This window comes from Aricia agestis, chromosome 6, assembly GCF_905147365.1.
Source record: "Aricia agestis chromosome 6, ilAriAges1.1, whole genome shotgun sequence".
Lineage (NCBI taxonomy): Eukaryota > Metazoa > Arthropoda > Insecta > Lepidoptera > Lycaenidae > Aricia > Aricia agestis.
In genome coordinates this window covers 8625299-8650541 of record NC_056411.1, presented here as the reverse complement: position 1 = coordinate 8650541, position 25243 = coordinate 8625299, and the positions used below count along the sequence as shown (strand labels likewise).

The 25243-nt window shown below is 34.4% G+C and overlaps 2 protein-coding genes across 3 annotated transcripts; one reads left to right on the top strand and one right to left on the bottom strand.

The window, feature by feature from the left end:
* Positions 1-5: 5 nt before the first annotated feature.
* On the bottom strand, positions 6-3529 carry LOC121727847 (general odorant-binding protein 84a). Of its 2 annotated transcripts, none has more exons than XM_042115875.1 (4): positions 3346-3529; positions 2714-2775; positions 1778-1928; positions 6-222 (listed from the first exon to the last, which is right to left on the bottom strand). In XM_042115875.1, the coding sequence occupies exons 1-4, from the start codon at positions 3527-3529 to the stop codon at positions 119-121; spliced, it is 501 nt and encodes a 166-aa protein (XP_041971809.1). In that variant the 3' UTR covers positions 6-118. The 2 variants fall into 2 exon arrangements, with proteins under 2 accessions (XP_041971809.1, XP_041971810.1); XM_042115876.1 differs by having other exon boundaries at positions 6-201.
* Positions 3530-12751: 9222 nt separating this feature from the next.
* LOC121728139 (gustatory receptor for sugar taste 43a-like) lies at positions 12752-17356 on the top strand. Its single transcript, XM_042116254.1, has 6 exons — positions 12752-12899; positions 13875-14030; positions 14390-14563; positions 16252-16361; positions 16766-16927; positions 17294-17356. The coding sequence occupies exons 1-6, from the start codon at positions 12752-12754 to the stop codon at positions 17354-17356; spliced, it is 813 nt and encodes a 270-aa protein (XP_041972188.1).
* The last annotated feature ends 7887 nt before the right edge of the window (positions 17357-25243 follow it).

Below are 25243 nucleotides of genomic sequence, written 5' to 3'. Positions count from 1 at the left end.
CTTACAAGGCAATAGGCATTTTAATAATTGCAAGTTTACTACATCTACTACTAAAACTACGTTTCATCGCCAGGATACGCCATATTATATTTGGTCGAGCAGTGTTTCTTGATCACTATCATGTTGTGGATTTGGATATTCCTGTTTCAAACAAACATTTCAAGTAGTCGTACGAGCGTTCACACTTGCACGTCTCCTCAACTGTAACAAAAACAATAGCATCTACACAATAAATAATATTAATGTTGGACTATTAAGATAGGTTACCGGACTTACCGGTTAACGCCTGCCAAATCCTGTATGTCCTTTTAATAAAATTTTCAGGGGTATATAATAAAATTAACAAACGATTTTATTGAATGATTGATAAATTTATCAATAAATTAAAGGTCTTAGGTTCATAGATAATAAGATTTGCCACCATACTGCATTTTTAATTTATTGATAAGTTCAACCATCATTAAATAAAATAGTTTATTGTTTACCCCTGAAAATTTTACTAAAAAACTGGTATAAATAGTCAGTACCTACTTAAGATGCGACCCGGTCTCAAGACGCGGTTCTGCTCTGTGATTGGTCCAAATTTTGATAGCCAAGCAATCACAGAACCTGAACCGTGTCTTGAGACCGAAATGCATCTTGAGTACTGACTAGTACCCGTAGTAGAGTACCAGCCTAAGTGTACAAATCCTCTAGTTTGTTTACCTAACTACCTTGCGGCGTAGCCGCCTGCCGCACTAAGCAAAAACACTGTCCTACGGGTTGCAGAAGTCGCTTACCATCAGATTCACAATATAATACCGATGCATGTGATTTTCCCGTCCAATAATATTAATTAATTTTAAATAAAATTGTTGTTATTTGTTTGTATCCGAGTATAGATATTACCGTACAATTTCAAATATAGTCCCCGGAATTAACCGCCGTACTCAGAGACATTTAATTATGATTAACCTTCAATTTAATGAAGAGATTGACAGATAGTGGTTTATGTAAAAAATTTGAATTCATTACTACGAATAATAAAAACTAAGGAAAATTAACTCCGTCAAAAACATGCTCCACAATACTTGTCAAAAAAGTGTACCTTACTCCTTAGGTACACATTTCAATACATTTGCAATATTTAGGTGACCTTGAGCGATACTAGGCTGATGTTACATGACAGATCAAAAGGAACCAAATTTATAACGGTAATAGTATGGGAGTTGCGATTCCTTAGTTTTTATTATTCGTAGATTAATTACATTTACTTATGTAATTAATGTTCCACTCTGAGTGCTGCATTTAAAGTCATAATACCTACAAGCACAATTTCTAAATCAAAAGGCAGGTACTCCTTTGCATCTATACAGGGTTTTACTAAACAAAATAATAATACTTAACGGGATGCATGAGTCCGCTGTACAGAGTTCATTGTGAAAGTAGCAGCGCTGAAAGAGTATATTTTTTAATCTTTTGTATGGGCAAACTCATAACGCTGGCTGGCTTGGTCATATAAATCGCCGTCTTCATACCCATACAAATAATTGCCGATCCGGGCATCCATATGGGTATGAAGACGGCATGTTTTTTGAGTTCCCAGCATTGTTCTCATAGAAAAAGTTGTTCATTTTGACGGGCTCATTTGATGGTTTCAAGGATAACGGTGTTTACACTAACACACTGTATAAGGAACACATACAAACCCTAAAGTATTATCACTTTGTTTTGTTACATTCTGTATAATATTATTATGCTGGACAAAAAATATACCTAGTCGGTAAAAAATACATACTTCGTTCAGCGCATTCAGTAGCTGTTTCCTTGACATCATTAATCGGCATGTCTCCTCTGATCAAGGTGAATATTTCGGCAGTCCGCTCGGTGTCGAACACCCCGTCCTCCGAAGCGATCTCACTCTTTTCCAATACACATCGAAGGAAACACTGAAAATAAGTCAATATCTTAAACTTTTCAGCATCTATCGATGTTTGCTCTAAGTATAATTGAAGACATGAGTGTAGAAAGCAGGTAACAGTAATTGATGAAAAATTGCCGTTTTTTGCATAAATGGAGATTGGAGGCTTTAGGACACAAAAACATGTTGATATTAGCCAGATGACGAAGTAGGTAAGTAACAAGGTTTGTTTAAATTAAAAGGGAAATATTAGTAGTTGCCCGTAAATTGTAAAATGTTAGTTATCTGATTCTTCTACTCACGTCTTTAATTAGGACAATAAAAGCTGATTTTATGACAAGAAAAATGATGCACGTGTCGTATGGAGCCAAGCCAGAATTCGGTTCCAAGACTAAAGGACGAAAGAATGCTCTTATAAAGACACAAAATCCACACACATCTGGACATGATATTTTGTAAAAATAACAGTTTTATTAAAGCCTGCAGTTTTATTCCGTCACCTATCTATAAAAAATCTTGAAAATCGGTCCACAAACGGCAAAGTGATCGTTGAACATACAAAAGAAATATAATCAGACTAACATATTATAACCTCCTCCTTTTTGGAAGTCGGTTACAAAATAAAAATGACTTTTAATTTTTTGAGTCCAGCTAAAACTAAAGAACGGCTGAATCGATTTGGCTAATTTTAGTCTTGAATATTCGTAGTAATCCAGGGAAGGTCAAATTAGGACGGAAGTTAGTATAGGGAATATAATTGTTTTGGTAATTAATTATTTTCAAATTAATTATTATTTAAATTGGGATACCAACCTTAGGAGTTTTATCAGTTTCATCCGGAAAACTGCCACTGGAATTGAGGGACTGTAAATAGGCTATAAAAATAATAGAATCAAAAATTAAAATTAACGTGATATGTTTTGTAGAGTTCCGTACCCGAAGGGTAAAAACGGGACCCTATTACTGAGACTTCGATGTCTGTCCGTCTGTCTCCAGGCTGTAACTCAAGAACGGTAATAGCTAGAGAGTTGAAATTCTTCAGAGTTGAAAAAAAATTTCGTGCGCGAGTCCGTTTCGCACTTGGCAGATTATTTCATATTATTAACATTCATATTTTATTCTGAATAAAGGCCGTAATGATAATAAGAATGATTATTTTTAGTAACCTTAAAAAGTTGTAGTAGGAAAAAAATTAACATTAAGTAATTAATTAAATTTATTATAATATCAATAATTTATTACTTATATTCAACGTAGCGACGTGCGACAGTGCTCAATTTTTAAGCGACTTCCAAAAGAGGTTACATAGTTGCCGAACTATGTAAGTTGTAACCTCTTTTGGAAACCAGTGGTGTTTGACTATTATTAGTTGATGAGGATTAAGAATACTTTTACTTACGCAAAATAATAATTGATATAAAAAAGTATTGGTTTTAAATACTAACTCATCTCAACACGGAAGGTGTCGTTGCAGTCCGTCATAATTTGCATAAGATCGAAGTCTTCTTTTATGCTCTTGTTTTCTGAAGATTTCTTCTTATCATCTCCCGAACTCTTGTCCTTGTCTTCACATCTTGTTGTAGAGAACAGTAGACCGACTGCAAACGTTAAAAATAATATGATTTTCATCCTGCTACACTTTAATTTCTCGTGTTTAGGATTGATTTTGAGTTTATATAGAGCTGTAGAGTCAGATATTTTCAAACTTTCATTGGATTCGTCGAAATTAACATGCACTTTAAATGTTTGCTTATTTTTAACATAGGAATACTTTAACTCTACAATGTCAAGCTGTTACATTATGATATTATATTAGTGATAAGATGACTGTTGTATATGGACGTAGACAGTATAGACACTAGACAGTAGTACAAACTTTTAAAGAAATAACTACCTATAATGATAATAATTTGCGTATTTTCTGTGAAAAGCTATGATATAAAATTATTTACTTAGTAAGTACATAAAGTTTGAGAAAAAATTGACCATAATTATCAGCCTCAGCTTTGCGTGTGTTGTGACATTACCTATGCCTGAAGCACTTAATTGTATTAATTATACTGTGATACTACATAATAAGCACCAATGACCTAATAATGTAATTTAAAGACTTCAATTATATAATAGACATAATCATCATTGATTGTAATTTGCCTAACCGTTGTGACTATGATTGTAATATTTACCCAGTACATGCGAGAACGCTGTGAACTTCGTGCGTGCAGAAACGTCTTCTACACAAGAACCAGCGACAGACAGACTTTCGTCACATTATAAAAGCTGAAAGTTTTCCTGCATATTTTTTGGTTGGTCGAAATAATGAAAAGTTTTAGGACGACATTCTTGCCTTTAGTCATTTTGTAAGAAAGTAATAAAATAATAATAATAATATCTATGGATGCTTCACACCACGTCGGTAAGTACCTGAAGGACTTGTGTTACGGGTACCAGACAACGGAAATATATTTAATACGCGTACTTTTATATTATACGTATATTTAAGATTTTTATTATATGATACACATATTTAATACACATCCATGACCCAGGAACTTTTGAAAACTTTTTGTTTTATCGGCGGGATTCGAACCCGCGACCCCCGGTTTGAGCTACCAATGCGCTCACCACTGAGCCACAGAGGTCTTCAATAAAATAAAAGTTACATAAAAAATATAGTGACCTACTAACGCATCGCTGTGATAATGCTTCGTGGTTATAAGTACCTAAGTATGTAAAATGCCAATTGCCAATTACCTATGTAAAAATTATTGCAGCTGATACGTAAATTATGAAAATTACCATTTTGAAGATGTACTTGTAGGGTAAGTACTAAGCAGGCCTTGTACTATCGTCAACCTTTTTCGTTAGAACGATAGTCACATACACATGCGTAAGGCATCTAGTTAGTTCAAGATTATCATTTACAATGAAAAATTCAATAATATTTCTGTACTGCTTATCTTCCATACTGGCGATTCCTATTGAACAGTACAAAACTGGTAATAACAAGTATTTTTTAAGTGCTATATTTTTGTTTAGTACGTGTGCTAAAAATATGGTACGGGTTTAATTATTTTATTTTTATTATTTTTGTAAATAATACAAGTAAAACGTATAAAATATAATCTTGCTATAAAACATAATAACACAACAACTAATAATTAATTTTTAGATCACAATACCGAAGACGAAGCAGTCATGACGTCCCCCGAAGAGGAGTATCTCAACATCTTCAAAAGCCTACCGTACTTCGTCCGTTATGTCACGAACCTTTTGCACGAGAAACCGGAAATTTTGGAAAAAAACGATTCAACCATTTTTGTCGACGATAAAGAAGAATGACTTTACATTAAAATAACAAAATTTCCGTAAATGTATTTATTAATAAAATATGATTTTTAAATGAGAAAAGTTATTTTGATTTCGAATAATCATTAGCGTAGTGCTAACTGCCGACTACAGGTAGAATCAACTAAAAGTTTTAAAAGAAATTATCATGTTTTATTTATAAAGTTAATATACCTTGCGAAATAGAGCAACAATCTCGAGCTGTCAAACGAAACCAAAATTGGTTTTCATCTACTGTGAAAAATATGTGTACAATGTATAAACACTGACACAAGCATGATTGGACATGAATTTTATGAGATTAAATTGTTAACGTGCGGCATGTGCTACTGGACGTCAAAAAAAGAGTGCTGCTGTCATGTATCACACGTCTCTTTTTACCACGCAGTGTTACTGATAGTGACATCTCTCTAGCTCAGGGCCTCTATCATGAGCTCTTAAAGCCAGCCAGAATACTGACTGGCTCGCATTTTGGTACCATGACCTCTATTTTCCAGCCAGTCAGTGGTCACGTGACACAAAACTCACTTCTCCATTGTTAACTGAGTAATAATTTCGTATCATTTGGTATCATGACAACACTTCTGACATAAGCTCGCTTGCTTTTACGTCAAATACAGCAATTCAATAAACACCAACCAACGAGTAGCTTTTACTGAATAGTTTACATTTTAGTAATTTTATTTATCAATATTACATACTTTTTAGTCTTAAATTATATTGCTATTTAGTTGGTTAGTTACTTAATAAGTTATATTTTAGTCTGTAGCATATATTTTAGTGAAAATAATTCGTTATTAAAACCAAAAAACTTAACATTCGAAGTGTCCAAATTTTTGGAAAACGATTAAGTATTCTCAAGTTAATCACGAACTGATACATAAGTAAAGACGTAGAGACCTTAGTAATCCATTTAGTGTTAGTGAGGTTTCAGAATAATAACATAAGTGAGGTGTAGTATACCTATATGTCTAGTCAACAATAAGGTTTGCATTTGTGCGATGAGCTAAGACTGCATTGATTTAGTACACAAGAAACACATACAAGGTATAAGGAACACAAGTGTTGTGTATAATTACTGTAAAACAAGTATGAATTTTCACCAAAAACCTACAGGTACAATCTTATAGTTGCATTGTAGGTTTTTGTGTTATTTCACAAACTATTTCCTTGTAAACCTGAAGTATTTTGGTATATGCATGATAAACACTGCACCAAAGAGGTAAATAATTCAATATTACTTACTTTTAACAAGAATTTTCAGAACACAACCTTTTAACCTTTAGATGTATGTATAACATGCTCCGGATAAACATTGACACACCTAAACTACTAGAAAAGTTAAATAATTGATATGATATTATCAATCCCAATTAGAAACCCAATTAGCTAAATTCTCATATGAGCACTTTTTCATTTATAACTTCTTCTCTTGACGACAATATGGTATTATATGATGGGAATAGTGTAAATCACTAAATTTTACTCAAAAAAAAAAACCTACATTATAGTACTTTTCCAAAAAAGACTTACTTAATAAGAATTGCATAACAAACATATGGAACTTATTGTTCATAAAACATAATATTATCATAGGAACATATATTATTATGTATTACCAAAAATACTTTTGTACTTACCTCAATAATAATAATAAGTATTAGTTTTATATTAAATTAAAACTTACTATGTACTTCTTAGGAACCTATCTTAGGAGCATTTCGTACAATCTTTTGATTGCAGTAGGTCTTTGTGTTATTTCACAAACTATTTCCTTGTAAACCATGCATGATAAACGCTGCACCAAAGAGGTAAATTCAAAGGTATTACTTTCTCAATAACAAGAATTTTGAGAACACAACCTTTGAAACTTTAGATTCAAGTATATTCACGAATAAATATTGACACACACACATACACCTAAACTACTAGAAAAGTTAAATCATTGATAATATAAAATCCAAATTAGCTAAATTCTCATATGCACTTTTTCATTTATAACTTCTCTTGACTACAATATGATATAATATACAATGGGAATAGTCACTAAAACTCAAAAATATAATCCTACATTACTTATAGTACTTTTTCCAAAAAGACATAACAAAAATTGCATAACAAACATACTTATTGTTCATAAAACATAATATTTTCATTGGAACTTATATTATTATTACCAAAAATTCTTTTGTACCTCAATAATAATAATATTAGTTTTATATTACTTATTACATTAAAATTTAAAATACATGAGGACTTTAGTAAGTCCTCATGTATTATACATTTTAAAAAGATGTGGTCGTTTTAGGGACCTATCAGACAGAGTGGTCACGTGTTGAAGCATTTGCGTTGGAGCAGTCAGTGTGTGACTGAGGAGCAATTCTAACACATTCAGAACTCCTCCTGTGTGAGTATATAGAGATACTCACACGGGAGGCATTCTACAACATAATACAACACAAAGAACACAAAACCCTTGACCGCTCTCTGTCTGAGATATCCCAGGCAATTTCCCATAGTTGCAACTTGCAATGCAGTTTCTAATTGTTATTGGTTTGCCAAATAAAAGTCTGAAATTATAATATTGTTTTTATCTTTCATCAAAAGTTGGTATTTGAACTCCTTTAATAATAATAAATTAATATTTACACAAGGGATATTTGATTCATCTTCTTTGATTTTAAGTGACAAGACCTTGTTTAAGATTTCCGCTGTATAAATATTTTTAGAAGTATAATATAAAAGAGATTTAACACTTGCCTATCTGATACTAGGTTGATAATAAGGTGTAAGACAAATGTAGTACCTATTGATGAAAGCTGTGTATGAATATGTATCTAAGGTAGGTATATTTAAGTGAGAAAATAAATGAAAAAACATTTAAAAACGAGTATTTATTAAATTTCTTTTAATTAAAGCTTTTGAGTGAATATATATTATCTTCCTAGGACTTCGTCATCATTACACTTGCTATTCTTTATTATAAAATGTAGTACTTATAGTATCTCAGTGTTAGCAATCATCCTTTATCCTGAAAAATATTTGGTTCAGCGTACACAGTACTAATAATGTAAAATGCCTTACAAGGCACAAAAAGGGGATTATTAAACTTATAAATTGCCTGTTTATGTTACAATAATACCTATTTGAAAGCTCAAAAAAACGTAGGTGTTCAAGAATGAGTTCAAGTTCAACAAACTATGTTCAACTCATGACATCAACTCTGTTGTAATGCATGTAATTGTAATCCACAAGTTTGATGCATTTCTAAGACTTTTTCATGGTAGATTATTTAGCGTAGGTATCAAGTAGGTATAGGATATAATAAACTTATCAATTTCTTGCATAAAACATAATCTCTATAAACTTAATAACAATATCCAATTATCTTTTTTTTTGTCTCCTTCTTCTTCTCTTTTTTAATTGCCGACTCAGTTGCCAATGTCAGAGAATTCTTTCTCCTCTAGATCGCCATGCTTGTGATAATATAAACATGAAGGAGTGTTATTTTCTCAGTGTTTTCATAAAGGGCTTATAAAATACCAAAAGATATAAATAAAACCATTTACACATTTATAATAATTACCTTTAAATACAATAAATCGGTGCAAAAGTAACTATTCCTACATTGACCACGTTTTATATTAGAAAATAGTATATTTTATAATAAAAAATATTAATCTTTTTTTAAACTATATTTTCATCTTGATTTACAATTTTTCCGTTAGTCGTTATGGCTAAGCCATTTCAATTCCTAAAAAAAAAAACAATTCCGTTAGTCAAATTTGACGTTCGTGTTTGACATTTCTTAATCCAGTTCAGAGACAAATATTACAGGTTAAAACCATTGAGAAGTAAAAGTGCACATGATACGGAAACATAACCATTCACTTTACAACTGTTTACATACCTGCACGGATTAGCTCAGGTTTTGACAAAGTTAATGATAGGGGGGCAGGCCTTTGTTTCTCTATTCCGCTAGGTATATTAACATTATAGTTTTATTAATTTTAATTTATTACTACGTTTAAATATTTTGCTATATTGCATGAGCTAAACATTTTCTTGGGAAATACAATGTATAATGAGTTATGACTTAAGATTGTAATTTGTAATTATTGCTGTCTTAAAATCCTTAATAAAATATCATCTAAATAGTAATAAACCATTAGAATTTCAAGCGCTAAGTAACGTATTTAAGGTAGATATCATTTAAAACATAATATAATATAAAAAAAACCAGCCAAGTGCGAGTTGGAGACGCCCATGAAGGGTTCCGCAGCAGCAATAAGGATTATTTTTATGAAATTAAAAGGTTTTTGATTTATTTTTATATCTCAGTTGATTTAATGAGAGCTAATTTAAGGTTTACCATTTAAGACGTATAAAAAATCTACTGGTTAGATCTCGTTCAAACCAATTTTCGTTGGTAGTTTTTATAGTAATGTACATTATATATATATTTTTTTTTTTTTTTTTATTATAAAATTGTGGCCGTCTATGGACTGTTCGTCCATATCCTTTTTTTGTTATTTTATTATTTAAATTTTTCGCACCAAGGATAATTGAAATGATATTATAAATTTTAATTAATTGTGGTCCATCACGCCATGGACACATTTTTTTTTTTTTTTTTAACATAAGTAATCTATATTTATATATATACTTAGTAGAATAGACTATAATATATTTTACATATAATAAATAAATATATATTTATTGTTTTATAAATTACTAATAATAATAATATGTTTTGAACGGTGAGGTCCCAGTCGGTGTGGCGGCCATATATATTTTTTTAGGCTGCGTCCCCATCAGACACGGCGCGGCGCCGGCACCGTGCTACGGCACGACGCCGCCACCGTGTCACGGTGCCGCGTACGGTGCGTCCCTATTCAGTCGATATTTGCGCTCGAACGAGAGTGCTTGTCTGGACAAACACTCTCGTTCGAGCGCAAATAGCGACTCAGACGTGGGAGAGCCATGCTTCGGCACAAATGGGCCGGCTCGACCGGATAAATACCACGTTCTCACAGAAAACCGGCGTGAAACAGCACTTGCGCTGTGTTTCGCCGAGTGAGTGAGTTTACCGGAGGCCCAATCCCCTAACCCCTACCCTATTCCCTTCCCTACCCTCAACTATTCCCTTCTCTTCCCTTCTCTACCCTCCCGTATTACCCTATTCCCTCTTAAAAGGCCGGCAACGCACTTGCAGCTCTTCAGATGCTGCGGGTGTCCATGGGCGACGGAAGTTGCTTTCCATCAGGTGACCCATTTGCTCGTTTGCCCCCTTATTTCATAAAAAAAAAATAGGGACGCACCGTACGCGGCACCGTGACACGGTGCGGCGCCGTACCGTATCACGGTGGCGGCGTCGTGCCGTAACACGGTGCCGGCGCCGCGGCGTGTCTGATGGGGACGCAGCCTTAGACTTATCATGCCTATACTTTTTCTATTTTCATACATTTAGATATTCTTATAAGTATCTATTTCTTTAATAAATGCAACCGGAAGCGCAATGTAAAGAGACAATGACTTCCTTTTTCGTAGAGATGATAAAAAACCCGGCCAAGTGCGTGTCGGGCCACGCGCAATATAGGGTTCCGTAGTACCACTAGTTTTTGATAATTTTTGTATGGTCAAAGAATGTACATTTATAACGTGTTTTACACTACTAAAAACATCATCTCAGTTACGTCCAAATGAATTTAAATGAAAAGTTCCTTATACTTCGCCAAATACATTTTTTTAGTTGATCGACTATAACTCAAACTTATGAAGTCTTCTTAGCCGTGATAGTTTCCCTTTTAAATTCAGCATATTTCCTACTCCTGTGAATTTTTTCACATTTCCAGAAGCAACCGTTTAGCTGGTAGAAATCGTTAGGGTCCAGTGTCCCCCCCGGACACTGGACCCTAACGATTTTTTCCACTTTAAAACTTAATATTTCACAAACGGATCCCTAAATCGGAAAATGATCTATAAAATACTCATAATATTTAAAAAAAAAACCTATCCAACGACCACACGATGGACTGGACGCGAAAAAAAATATTCATCCCCACTTGATGTGTAGGGAAGGTACCATAAAATATTTTTTTTCAAGATTTCATGTACCATTTTGTCGGCATCATTAATATGTGCATTCATGCTAAATTACAGCTTTGTAGGTCCTATAGTCTCTGAGCAAAACCGCGGACAGACAGACGGACGGACGGACAGACGGACAGATGGACAGACAGACGGACAGACGGACGGACAGACGGACGGACAGACCGAAACTATAAGGTATTCCTTGTTGACTACGGAACCCTAAAAATGGAGGAAGTTTATAATTAGCGCACATTCTAGTGTTTCTATATATATTAATGTGTTAGGTGCCAAGTTCTTTAGTTTCTAAAAATGAGTCGCCTAATTTTGATAGCTCTAGTTTGCCTCCACGCCCTGACACCTAGAGTATTCACTCAAGATCCATATCAGGACATCGCAAACCGCGATATGAAGAAAATCAAAACCAACATTGAGAATTACATGAAAATGACGAGTAACTTGGAACACATGAAAAGGTACTACAACAAACAGAGCAAAGGAGATCAGGAAAAAATTATGAGTTCAGAAGATAACGCAGTAGATTCCGAGTCTGATAGAGTAAAGCGTCAAATACCGGGAGCCGCCGGCACAGAAGTCATGATAGGAACCTTTCAGGCCATGGTGAGACCCATGGGAAGTGGCAACTTTTTCGAGAACATCAAAACATCTGAAGAAACTAATTCTTCCGTAGCAGCAGACAATAGTAATACGTAACAAACTACATAATATTATCGACTATTTTATTTATTTAACCATCATTTGTTAATTTGATTAATTACGGTAACTGTTTGCTCTGTACTAGCTATGCACTATTTACATGATAAAGAAAATAAAACAAAGTGAGTTGTTGAAATCATTTTCATGTTAGTGTTTAGTGAAATACGTTCTAACATACAACACGTTTTTATTGTTCTTATAATATTTTTAGACACTTTAGAGAAAGCACTTACTTACATGCCGTATAATACCTAGGAAGTCTAAAGAATTTCACATTTCATTAACACTTATCGAATTAGCCCAGTATATTATGATAGATTTGAATCATACAATTTTGCTTAGTACGAACTTAAAACATGTTACTTGTATATTATTACTTTTGATTGTTTCTAAAACGAGGGCTTTACTGAAAAATTAAACAATATTTTTATAGTAATAGTAGTCTTAAAAAATTCTTCGAATAAATGATAGAATTTTAGATATAATTCTATTAATTGCTGTAGGTTCAAAGTGGTTTGGCTGTAACTGCACAAAAATGGTAGTAGCTTGCACTTGATTTGTCTAAATATCTCGCGTATCTCGTGGGTATTTGTAGACGAGACTTTTCTTTCAATATTTCGATAATTAAAAAATATATTTAAAATATACTAGCTTTAAATAAATTCATAAATAGAATTCTGATAAAATAGCCACATAATGGCAGAGAACCTTCGAGATAGTGCACTAGGCATGGTGTTCCGAATGTCTCGAGTGTTCGGAGTGGCTCCTGTTACCTTCTCCCGAACCAACGTGCATCTGTCACGACGGCTGATGATGTGCAGCAGTCTGTTTTTCACGATCATAAGTTAGTAAGGATTTACTCTTAATATTGAGGGCTGGTTTCACAATCTGTTATCAAGTTATGCTTCTCTTAACCGGGAGTTTAGTCGCTACTTACTCTCTCAAATTAGAGGCAGAACTTTCAGATCTCATAATATAACGTCATATCTTTTAATAAAAATGAAATATGTAATTATTTTGTTATTTATGATAGTATCTTTTCTAGCTTCTAATCAATGATTTCTTTTAGACATCTTGTTATTAGTGGGTGTAGTATTTGACTTCGAAGCAACTCCACGACGTAGAATTCGAGTGCAGCGCAAATCTTCTGCTATCGTGTGGGTCGCTATCATGACAAACATGATGTTGGTTAGTGCAGTTGGGGTATATTTTGCACCAAGCCGTATTCAATGTATAAATAAAGTACTAGCTTCTGTTAATAAGGTAAATACTCACTAACCGCTTATATTAACCGCTAATATTAAAGTTTTTATGATCTATTATTAGGTTTTAAAAGTCACTTTTGATTTGATTTTTGTACCTAATAAAAGTATTCATGAACGTATTATTATTATTGGTGTTTCCCAATTTTATCATCATTTTATACTTACAGATGAAAAGAAAAATAGAAGAGCATAAATTATATAACAAAAATAGTAATTTGGATACAAAATTACGATGGAGTTGTATGTTTTTAAATGCATATAACATTGGGCTTATATTTGGTGATATCTATGAATACATACAGGATACAATGGAAGAAGACAGAGAAGGTACAGATTAGGATTTTTTTACTAAGTGGCAACTAAGTGGTAACTAATTTTATATGCAGCTTTTACAGCAGTCAGTTTAAGCTAATCGTTTCACAAGATCATGCAGCCTCTACCGCTTGTTACTGATATAAAGAAACGAGCCCGACAAATAACATACATATTTAACTGAAAATTAACTTTACCGACTTTGGTGCAATTGGCTCTTATATTTGGTTATATTGTTTCAGTAAAAGTGTTAATATTGTACACGGGATTCTACTATGAGTCTTTCTGTTTCACGTTATTTGAGTACCAGTTCATAGCCGTAGCGACAGAAGTTCGGAGTGTGCTGAAGATGATCACTAACGGACTGGAGGAATTGCTGAAGACTGACAGTGGAACTCGTAAGTAGGGTTTTCTTTGATCGAGTGAAATTTATAATTGAAGATTTAGAATATTCCCGCTTCGTCCGTTAAATAATTTAATGCTTTGAAATTTTTCAGAACATAGAAGAAATCTTTATCCTGTTAACGGAAACTATTTCCAAAAGGATGGAAATGTTATTAGTATCAATCGATTTATAGACAACATGCCTGCAGGTGTATTGTTTGCAGGTACGAAAATGATTTTTTACATGTATTTTTCGTGACCTCAAACTCTGTTATTTGTCAAATTAATTTATGTGGTTTTCACATAATCGCAGCATTTTCACTCCGAGCAATTCCCTTTTTATCTACTAACTAAAAAAAATGTTTCTTTTTAGAAAAATATTCAGAAAAGCGCGAAATAATAATACACGACTTGGCAAAAGCTTACGGAGACACTTGCGACCTCATACGAGATGTCAACGATGGTTTCGGGTTGCAGCTCCTGTTGATACTGATGAGCTATTTCTTAGAGCTGATCGTCACACCATATTATTTAATGACGTCTTTGAGTACGTTTGGTCTTTGGATTAACTTAGTTTATATTTAGTTTATATACAAGCATTTGAAAAAAAGCCTCGTTGGTTGACTTTTAAAATTGGAGTAGTAACTAACTTTTTAAAAAACGTCTCTACTATTTCAACCGTTTCTGTAAATGTATTTTTCTCAGACTCGGATATAATGTATCCGTAGCTATGCATCGCACGTAGATTTTAAATAAATAAATAAAATAAATAAATAAAACTTTATTCCCATTTTTAAAAACATAACACAACCATAATATTAAAACAAATATAAACAACACGGTAGAAAACTAAAAAAAAACATTATAAGGATAAAGGAAAATAAAAACATTAACAAAAGAATCTTAAAACTAAACTTTTTTCAGTTTGTGGCAGTGCTATGCCAAAAAAATGAGGAATAGGTGACCACTCAGGTTATGACAGCGACAACGCCGCTGTCCCTGGTCTTCCGTGATCCCTTGCCCCATCAATGAATTGAACAAAAATAAAAAACAAAACAAAAGATGTTCCAAGTGCAAATTAACTCGCAAAACTCCGGTGGAAAAAATGAGGATTTGAATCATTAATATATACCTACATAATTATAGTATGTTTTGTGTTATTAACAGAATAAATATGATAATAAAATTGTAATAAGTTAGTTTATTGTGAAAATTATTTGTTAAGGTATTAAAGACAAAATATATAGAATTATAATAGATAAAAAAAGAAAGAGAAAATATTATATACCACATAATATTAAAGCCTAATTAATTATTTATTTGCTGTTCTAATAAGTAGTGCTTAAAATGTCGTTTAAAATTATCAATAAACTTTAAGGACCTCAGCGGTGGCAGAAGGTATTTCCACACTTTACTGGCAACATGTCTAAAGCTTCCTCTAAACGCAGCAGAGTGGTGAGGTTGATTGATTAGGAGGTAGCCCGAACCCCTGGTGGTCATAGACAGCTGACTGTCGCCAGCCCACTGCAATTTATTATATAGGTAGATGGGTGTTATTAACCTAACGACTCCAAAGAGAAGCGTGGCAAAGTGAAGTTGCCGACGATGATCCATGTTCAGCCATCTCTCTTTGTTTATATAGGGAGAAACATGCGTTCTAGAAGGGACAGTCAGACAAAACCTTGCACAAGCATTCTGTACTTTTTGGATATTTTTTTTGATCTAGACAGTAGGCACGGTCCGGTAACGGCGTCCGCGTAATTCAATTTTGACAGGACCAGAGATTCGCAGACGGTGATGCGTAACTTTTTGGGTAAAAAGGTTCTTATATTATACAGTAATTTCAATCTGTAAAAGCAACTACTTACCATTTTAACTGTGTGCTTTTCGAAACGTAAGTTTTCATCCATAATGATTCCCAAATTTTTTGCTTCACTGACTCTTTCTATTGCTTCACCTTTGATGTTAATTGAAAACTGAGTGTTACAAACTTTTTGTATTTGAACTTTAGAACCGAGCACCATGTATTTTGTTTTTGACGGGTTTAAAGCCAAAGCCATTATCTTCTGACCATTCAAATATTCGCCTCAAATCGTCGTTCAACATGTCTATAGCCTTTTGTAGATTGGTTTGAATGAAATGTGTAATTGAATGTCATCAGCGTATATATGATATTTTTTCTTATCATTGCGGCTATCCAAGTGTTTTGATATTGTACTTGTATGATGTTTTTAGCAAATCGTGATCGTGACGCGTCGCACATCGTCCTGCAGGTATTCTGGGCTCTGTACCACCTGACCGACATGTACTACATTATCGAGCCTGCCTATTTAACGCAACTGGAGGTTGGTAGAAATGCAATAGATGCATTAGTAAATATATAGTTTATATTGTTTATATAATATTGTATTGTGTAAAGACTCAAGAGCATTTTCTCTATTGAAAAGGGGCTAAAACGCTCTACATAGTCTACGATCTATTTCTATAACAAGCAGTTTCTGTATAGTCATTAATCAGTCCGGAAGCGCTCTATCGTGCAGACGATTTCCAAAGTGGACTGAAATTAAGTAAATTTTTCAGTTTAAACAAATAATATCTCCGACAAGTCAATTGAAGCGCCGCGAATGGCTTTTTGACGCAGGCGTATATTCAGGGATGCAGTAAGGGCCTTGGCATAATTTTGGGTAACTTTTTGATTGTGCCAGCCAATAATCTCATCTCGGCATTTTACATAAAAATATTTTTACAGATAGAGAAAATAGAGTACCTGATCAGTCGCCACGTGCGTCAAGTGAAGCCGCACGAGGCGCTGTACGTTGAGCTGAAGATGTTCCGGCGGCAGCTCGCCTTCACCAGGCCGACTTACTCGCCCATGGGCGTCTGCACTCTGTCCAGACAGTTCTGCCTTTCTGTAAGAGTCCTTAATAGTTCCTGTAGGGTTTCAAGAACTTCCTAAAAATTGAAAAATTTTGTGAGATGTTTTAGAGCATTTTTGGGCTCCTTGGAGGAACTTCTCTAAGCTCAGATATAACCAAACTTTCTAACTTTTTGGGACAATTTTGCAAATACTATGTCACATTTGTGTCCAATAACTTTTTGTTGGATCCTTTCATTCCCCTAATAATGCTTGTACAAATTATAAGACTATTATTGCTGGTAGTATCTCGGCAATTAGAAGTAAGGTTTTTAAGTGAGTATGAAGAGTTAATTTTAAATCTTTCCGTAAAAGTTCTATAATTTTGTTAAATATGTATACTTTTAAATGTATTTGTTCCAGATGTTGGGTTGTGTTACCACGTACCTCGTTATTATCCTACAGTTTCGAGCTAACGAAGGCTAGACGCCCGCGCTTATACTTATAGTTACTATAATGAAAAACAATAATATAATAGTTCCAAGTGTTCTAGAATCTGGGGTCGTACAACGAAACCGTTTTGAGACTCAAACGAAGGAATCGGAATGCCGCGTCCTGCTCTAACAAACGTGAAATGATGTTGTTAGAGTAGGATCGTTTGAGTTTCAAAAAAGGTTTCCTTGTGGATCTCCTGGACCCCAAGTTTTTGGCACTAATCGTAGCAGAAAATTAAATTTTCCCCCCATTCTTCTCACCATATTTTTAATTAATAGCTCACCATATTTTTAATTAATAAAACCCTAATTTGTTATTCCTTTTCGCTATTTCTAGAACCTAAAAAAAATAAATATTCATACAAATTATATAATGTTAATAAAAAATGGTTATTTTGTTTTTTGATGCTGTTAAAATATTTATATTTTCATAAACTGTTAAATGTGTAAGCAAACGTACTTAATTAGTATCTATCTTTTATTGGTGTCACTTAGAAGTCAACCTTCTTTAAAAGCATACAGTAGAGTTTTAGGGTTCCGTACTTAAAGCAGAAAATAAAAATGTAAAAGGTATCACACAAGGCAAAGGTACGGTTTCAATACGGATATAGCAGTGTAGATATCGTTGTAGATATTTTTTTCGTCACACAAACGGTATCAATGCTCGTGTTTTGCTTAGTTTTTATTCATTGTCTTTTTTCTATCGTTTTCATTTTTATTTTTTGTAACATCCGATCCATTCCCTATATATATACTTAACTATGTTCACGTTGTAGATTTTAGGTTTATGTAGTACCAAGTTATGTTCGAATAGTATGGTAGTTCGAGTAGTGTAGATAGTAAGACGTATATTTTATTGTAGTCTGGCAGGACTGGACAGTGGACATAAACGGTTTTTTCGATCCATATTTTGTTACTTCTTAACAAAACATTTCACCGCAGTTCCTGAAATAACTTTTATGAATGTTTTGTATCGTACACATTTTCAAATCATAAAAAGAAAATAAAACGCGGACATAACACTAACAATAAAAACTACAGTGAAGAAAACACAAAGATGAAAGTCACATTTTTATGCAATTAACACTTAAATATTTTAATTTATGGTCACTTAAAAATTTACGAAGAATTTGCCCCGTGTATTATTTTCCTCTATGGAAGAATTATATTTCTGTATGTCAAAATAACCTAAAAATTATAATTATTCTAATAATAAAGTTCAAGATGACATAGTCACTTACTTCTAGCTTCCTTGCTTTATGTCCAGTTGAGTCCTGAACCTCTACCTGAACTCTACAAAATTATTTTTTATCAAAATCAAAATATTTTTTATTCAGAGTGATTTTTTACAAAAATATTTCCGAACGTCGTTACTAAGGTGCCTACCACCGGATCGGGAACTAGCCCGGTGAGAAGAACCGGTGTAAGAAACTCGCACGGGGCCGTCTTTTACTAAAAAAAGGAAAATTACGGTGCACAATGGGCGCTGCTGGTAAATGACGTTTTTGTATGAAAACAGCGTTAGATCCTTTTCTCGCCACGTTCATTTAAACTTTAAAGCCTTGTCGAACTGTAACAATAATATTATGACTTAGAGCTATTTACAACAGCAATTATAAAAAAATATTCTAACAGCCTGTAAGAACCACCCTATTCCTAATTGTCGTCGATGAAATCATTGATTTTATAATAAGTTTTTGTACACAAACGTTCTTTCACTACTTTTTTAAATTTATTTATAGAGAGATTTTGAACGTTTTCTGGAATTATATTGTACAGGCGTGTACAAAATACACTTGCCTTTAAAAGATTTGCTGACTTTGCTAAGTCTGATTACTGGTATTTCTAATTTGTTCTTATTCTTAGTGTTAAAACAATGATTGTCGCTATTCTTTTTGAAATCATTTAAGCTCTTTTTTAACATACAGTACATTATCCAAGACGTATTGAGATGCGACGGTCAGAATATTTATTTCCTTCATCCTACATCTTATAAATTATAGAACGTACCGCTCGCTTCTGCAGCACGAATATTGCATTAAGAGGAGTCCACACCGCCGTTTTTCCATACAAACGTTGTCCCCTGTTTCCTCCCTGGATTATGCCGGTAGAGTTATGATTTTTTCCTGAATATCTATAGCCACTATTAGGCCCAATTCACACCGGATCGGCAGCGGCCGGCAGCGGCGCGAAGAGCACTTTTAGTGTGAAATAATTTTAAACTTTATTTACATACTTATAACTACTAATATCGCTTGAAAACCGACCGTCGGCGAAAAGTGCTCGCGGCTTCCCGCAACCGCGCGCGTCATCGCGAGGCGCCTCGAGGCGCCTCGAGGCGTCGCGAGGTGCCGCGAGCACTTTCCGCCGACGGACGCGCGGTGCACAGTGGATCGAAAATCGAGTATCATAGACATAAGAACTTCAATTTCCAGATGTAATTTTTTTGGGCTGAAATATGGTCTCCTAGTTGTTATTACATCATAAAATGTAAAAAGACGCAGCTACGTGTAATAATAAGGGAGTTACAATTTTTTTATTACGGCCGCGAGCGTCCACAAGCGGCTCCCCGCGGCGACGCGGGCCGCCTCTGCCGGCCTCGCCGCGCTTCTTCGCGCCGCTGCCGGCCGCTGCCGATCCGGTGTGAATTGGGCCTTAGCATGTCCCTATGTTTTTTTTTTTCATAATTTTATTATTAAAAAAGATAAGAACGTTCAAAAACCCAAAAAAAATGGTCAGATTTTCCTCTGTGTTCAAACACCTAGAAAACAAAACTGGCTAAAACATACAAAAAAAATAAAACATAGGAACACAGAACAAGCCTTGATTTAATTTTTAATGAAAAAATTACTTAAATCGGTTAAATTTTGGAGAAGAAATTAGCGGACAACGAATCGTAGATTTTCTGTTAGAACTTTTGTCGTGTTGTCGCTATCGCGCTCTGCGGTGGGAGACTTGAGACTGGTGAGACAGCAATACATTTTAAAATACCTATTTTCAACCCCCTTTTTTTTTCTTTTTTTTTTTTAAAGAAGGCAGGTCACTGTAGCCCTGACGTCACTGCGACCCATGAGGATCTATTGTGACTCCTTCGCACTAGAGTATCATCCCCAACCCTATACTGCTCATAAATTGAACGATATGGTTGGGGTTGGTGCCACGAATTTCCTCTGTGGACGAGTATTCGTGGCGACCAAGGTGCCTGTTCCTGCTCTGTAGTAGAGCAGGGCAGTCGAGGAGAAGGTGAATAGGTGTTTCATCCTCCTCCTCACAGAATCTGCAAGTCATTATGCTACAAATACCCATTCTGTTTAGGTGTTTGTTGAGCTTGCAGTGCCCAGTTAGGCTTCTGGTAAGGATTTTTAATTGGTTCCTACCCAAGGTGAGCACTAATTCTGATTGTTTCTTGTTGAAGTCAGGAATTAGTGCCTTGGAGTGTTCAAGGCCAGGGGTCTCAGCCCATTGCTTCCTGCATAGTCTGTGACCCCATTCCTTGAGCACTTGCTTTGTGGTACTGGGAGTTATACCACAGAATGGTTCTGGACCATATATGAGACTCTCGGCCCCAAGCCTAGCCAGCTCGTCAGCGGTTTCATTGCCGGGGACGTTGCTGTGGCCCGGGACCCATACTAGGCGGATGTTGTTGTTCCTTCCCAGCATGTTTAACGTCTCAATGCATTCCAGAACTAATTTGGACGAGACTTCTGCGGCAGTCAGTGCTTTAAGTGCAGCTTGACTATCGGAGAAGATAAAAACGTTTTTATTAACTAGGGCCATCTCCAGGCTTTCTAGTGAACAACCGAGGATAGCGAAGACTTCAGCCTGAAACACGGTCGCAAACTCCCCCAAACAGGCGTATTTGCCTTTTGGTGGCCTGCCTCCGTAGATTCCGGCTCCCGCACGGTTGTCTTTCCTTGATCCATCCGTGAACCAAACTATGTCGCTAGGACGGACATCGATTGGATTTTTCCTTTCCCAGTCCTCCCTGGAAGGTATAAAAACCTGGTACTGCTTCGAAATTTTTCAATTTTCAACCCCTGGTGTATCCTCTTAATGTCCGCTGCATTTCCCCATAGAAGGATTCCATAGGACATAATGTGTGTGGAAGTAACTATAGTAAACAAGTCGCTATTCGATATAATGAAATAAATAAAAAAATACAAGAATGTATTCTATTTTTAGCTGAAAATATACCTGCAAGTAGCTATTTTTTGAACAGTACAAAAATATTATTGAACGTCGCACTTATAATGGTAAATTGTATTTTCATTCAGAAACAATTGTTTTAAACATTATCTTCTAAAGCAAATATTGCAAAAGATTATTTAAAATAAATTGGTATTTAATCGATATAAGTAACAGTGTTCTTGATTCTCAAAAATGTTATTCTCATTGAATATTATTAAAATTTACTTCATAATTTAACACGCCAACCCGATCGAAAAATAATTGTTACCTAGTATAGTATAGCTACATTGAATGCTACGTTGAGAAAGGCTTTCCCAAGGTGTATGATGCACGTTGTACTTCTCTCAGGAAACATAATAAGACATTCACCGATTGTTATCAAAAAACCTTTTGTAAAGAGAGTTGTATAGAGACAGAGCCAAAAGAAGGAATTAAAGGGCACACTTGGCATACATCGTTATAATTAGGTATGTGTATTGTGGAAAGTAATAATTATATTAAACTAGATGTTCCGCGCGGCTCTTCGCCCGCGTAATTTAGGAATTTCACCGAAACCGTACATTTTTCCGTAAAAAATAGCCTATGTCCCTTAGCGTGGTCTATTCTTCATGTGTGCCAAATAACATAAAAGTTGCTCAAGTAGTTCTTAAGATAATAAGCAATTTCAAATCATTTCCCCCTTTTTTCCACGTTTTCCTCTATTTCTTCACTCCTATTAATCTTAGCGCGATAAAATGTAGCCTATAGCCTTCCTCAATAAATGGGCTATCGAACCCTGAAATAATTTTTCAAATCGAACCAGTAGTTCCTGAGATTAGCGCGTTCAAACAAACAATCTCTTCCCAATTATAATATTAACTAGATTAATATTAATATATTAATATAGATGAATGTATATTTATTTCTATGTGCATTTATGTATACTTATTTATTTATTTCACTGTGCACCAAACTAATGAACTGAGTTTAATGAGTTACGTGTGTAGATCAGAGTATAAAATAAATAAAATATTATTATTTTTTAACAAAAATTAAAACCGACTTCCAAGGTAAAAATTAAAACAAAAGTAATATTCTTAAAAATAATTTAAAAAGAATCAAATAATTCTTATTCCTTATTATAGTGCCGTCTTCAGACTTCGCCTAAACCTCAACTATTTCTGTACTCAATCTTCGTACTTTTGAAGTCGCTACCAGCTGGAAAAGTTCTGAAATCCTTGACATAGAACTTACGCTAAGGTAAGCTGGTACCGACTTCAAAAGCATGAAGATTGAGTACAGAAATTGTTGAGGTTTAGGCGAAGTCTGAAGATGGCACTATAATAAGGATTAAGGAATAAGAATTATTTGATTCTTTTTAGATTATTTTTAAGAATATAACTTTTGTTTTTAGTTTTTACCTTGGAAGTCGGTTTTAATTATTGTTAAAAAATAATAATTTTACCCTTTTTAGTTACCTATGAGACCACAAGGCTATATTACTTATAGCTTGATGTCTTAGAGTTGTTCATATTATTATAGCGGTCGCCCGCGGCTTCGCCCGCGTGGATGTCGGTTACGGCTGCAAAAAGCCTCCCCAGGAAAGACTCGGTCAGCAAAATGATTCTCAGGTTAATTCACAGACTCCAACACTGACATCGACGACGCGGACGCAGTCATTATCCGAAGGGATGCATAATACAGTGCACAATGCACAGATTGTCTTCCTTCAACACGCGCACCCCCGCTTGGTGACGCCCACTATCGTTATATTTTAATTTCGCCATAATTTCAAAACTAAACGTCCAATTTTATTTTCATAAGGATTAATAGCATAAGTAAAATAAACGCGTTTAAATGTAGTCCAAAAATTCTAGATTTTTAAATTAAAAAATGGTTATTGTGCCTCACTTGACATAGATAAGTATAGTGTGTCGCGGACTTTTTTGTAGAAATTTATAAGATCTACAATTACTTAGAACATTTTATGGTTCTATCTTTTATAGTTTCGGCAGCGTACGCAAGATAAGTAACTTTTCTGGTTGATTTTACTCCTGGCGTCCGAAAAACCCAAATATCTTAGGAAACCCAATTTTTTCCAATGTTCAGCAGAAATAATGTAGAAATCATTGGCTTTTGCTTGGAGTAGTTTAAATAAAGCCAAAATCCTCGAACTTGTATCTATAAGGATTCAAAAGTTATGTTGGGTACCTTCGGAACCAAGGTACATCCTGGTGCAAAATCTTACTTTTTGGTAGTATATGCCTGAAACACTTCAGAAAAAATCAAAATCACCATATGTTTCCATATAAATTTTGAGGAGTTCTCTCGATAACTCATGGATCCCATCATCAGGTCACCACTTTTATGAACATGGTACCAAATTCGAGTCAAACCCTATACAACACAAAAATAATTTTGTAACTCGGACCACAAACGGCTGAGTAATCGTTGAACATACATAAAAAAAAAAACATACATACAGCCGAACGTATTACCTCCTCCTTTTTGGAAGTCGGTCAAAAATAAAATAAAATGCATTTTATTTGTTCCAATTTTTTAAATTAAATTACAGTTCAGAGTATAAAACCACTTTAAATTATCTGTTGCATCCTTTTTGACGAAAAATGGGGAAACGTAGGTGAATGAAATTTTGCACAGTTGTAGTTTATATTATGGTGAAGGAGTGCATCGAGCTAATATTATTATTTTGAAATTATGCTTTTATCATACATTTTTTTAACAAATAAAACATTACACACACTACAACACACACACTAGGAAAAATGACAGATTTTTGAGTGACTAGCCTATACATACGAATTATACTCTTTTATTTATGGTTGAAGTCTGTTGACAACAAGACCGTGACAAATTGAAAATGGATTTTTTTATTGAATCTTAGATACTATTAGACAATGCTTATCATACACGGCCAGTCTGAGATCAGCTGAGTCCCAGAGACAAGAGTTAAAAAAATATGATAAAGTTAATATTTTTTTTACAAAATATAGGTAGGTATATAGTCCTAATGTCGTTGAAACTAAGGTCGAATTTCGACCATTGGGCGATCTCTAGTTTTATAATTCTATTAATAGATTATTATTATTCTATTATATCAGACTCCCATACAAACAATTTAAAACATGTGATATTGTTTTTCTAAAAAAATCTTGAAAACATTAAAATTGGCCAAGTGCGAGTCGGACTCGCGCACGAAGGGTTCCGTACCGTTATAGAGAAAAAATAGGCCAAACTGTGTTTTTTGTGTGGGAGCCCACGTCAATTATTTATTTTTATTAAATATTAAAGTAGACATTTATTTAAGGCCTTTGTGAAAATTTCAAGTGCCTACCTCTTATCAGTGTTGATTACGAGCAAAAAAGGCAAAAAATCGCGTTTGTTGTATGGGATTACCTTAAATACTTATTAATTTTATTTTGTTTTTAGTATTTTTTTGTTATAGCGGCAACGGATTTACTTACACAATCTGTGAAAATTTCAACTCTCTAGCTATTACCGTTCTTGAGTTACAGCCTGGTGACATACAGACGGACAGACGGACAGACAATGAAGTCTTAGTAATAGGGTTCCGTTTTTACCCTTTGGGTACGGAACCCTAAAAAAGAATCTTGAAAACATAAAAACTCGAATACAGCAAAAACAACTGTGCGAAGGATTTAGGCTACATTTGTAATTTGTATGAAGCGAC

Coding starts and splice junctions, on each gene's coding strand:
- LOC121728139 (XM_042116254.1), top strand. CDS start 12,752: ATGGCAGAGAACCTTCGAGATAGTGCACTAGGCATGGTGTTCCGAATG. Junction 14,564..16,251: donor TTATTTAATGACGTCTTTGA/GTACGTTTGGTC, acceptor TGATGTTTTTAG/CAAATCGTGATCGTGACGCG. Junction 16,362..16,765: donor CCTATTTAACGCAACTGGAG/GTTGGTAGAAAT, acceptor ATATTTTTACAG/ATAGAGAAAATAGAGTACCT.
- LOC121727847 (XM_042115875.1), bottom strand. CDS start 3,529: ATGAAAATCATATTATTTTTAACGTTTGCAGTCGGTCTACTGTTCTCT. Junction 2,776..3,345: donor CACCTTCCGTGTTGAGATGA/GTTAGTATTTAA, acceptor TTATTTTTATAG/CCTATTTACAGTCCCTCAAT. Junction 223..1,777: donor TACTGAATGCGCTGAACGAA/GTATGTATTTTT, acceptor TTTATTGTGTAG/ATGCTATTGTTTTTGTTACA.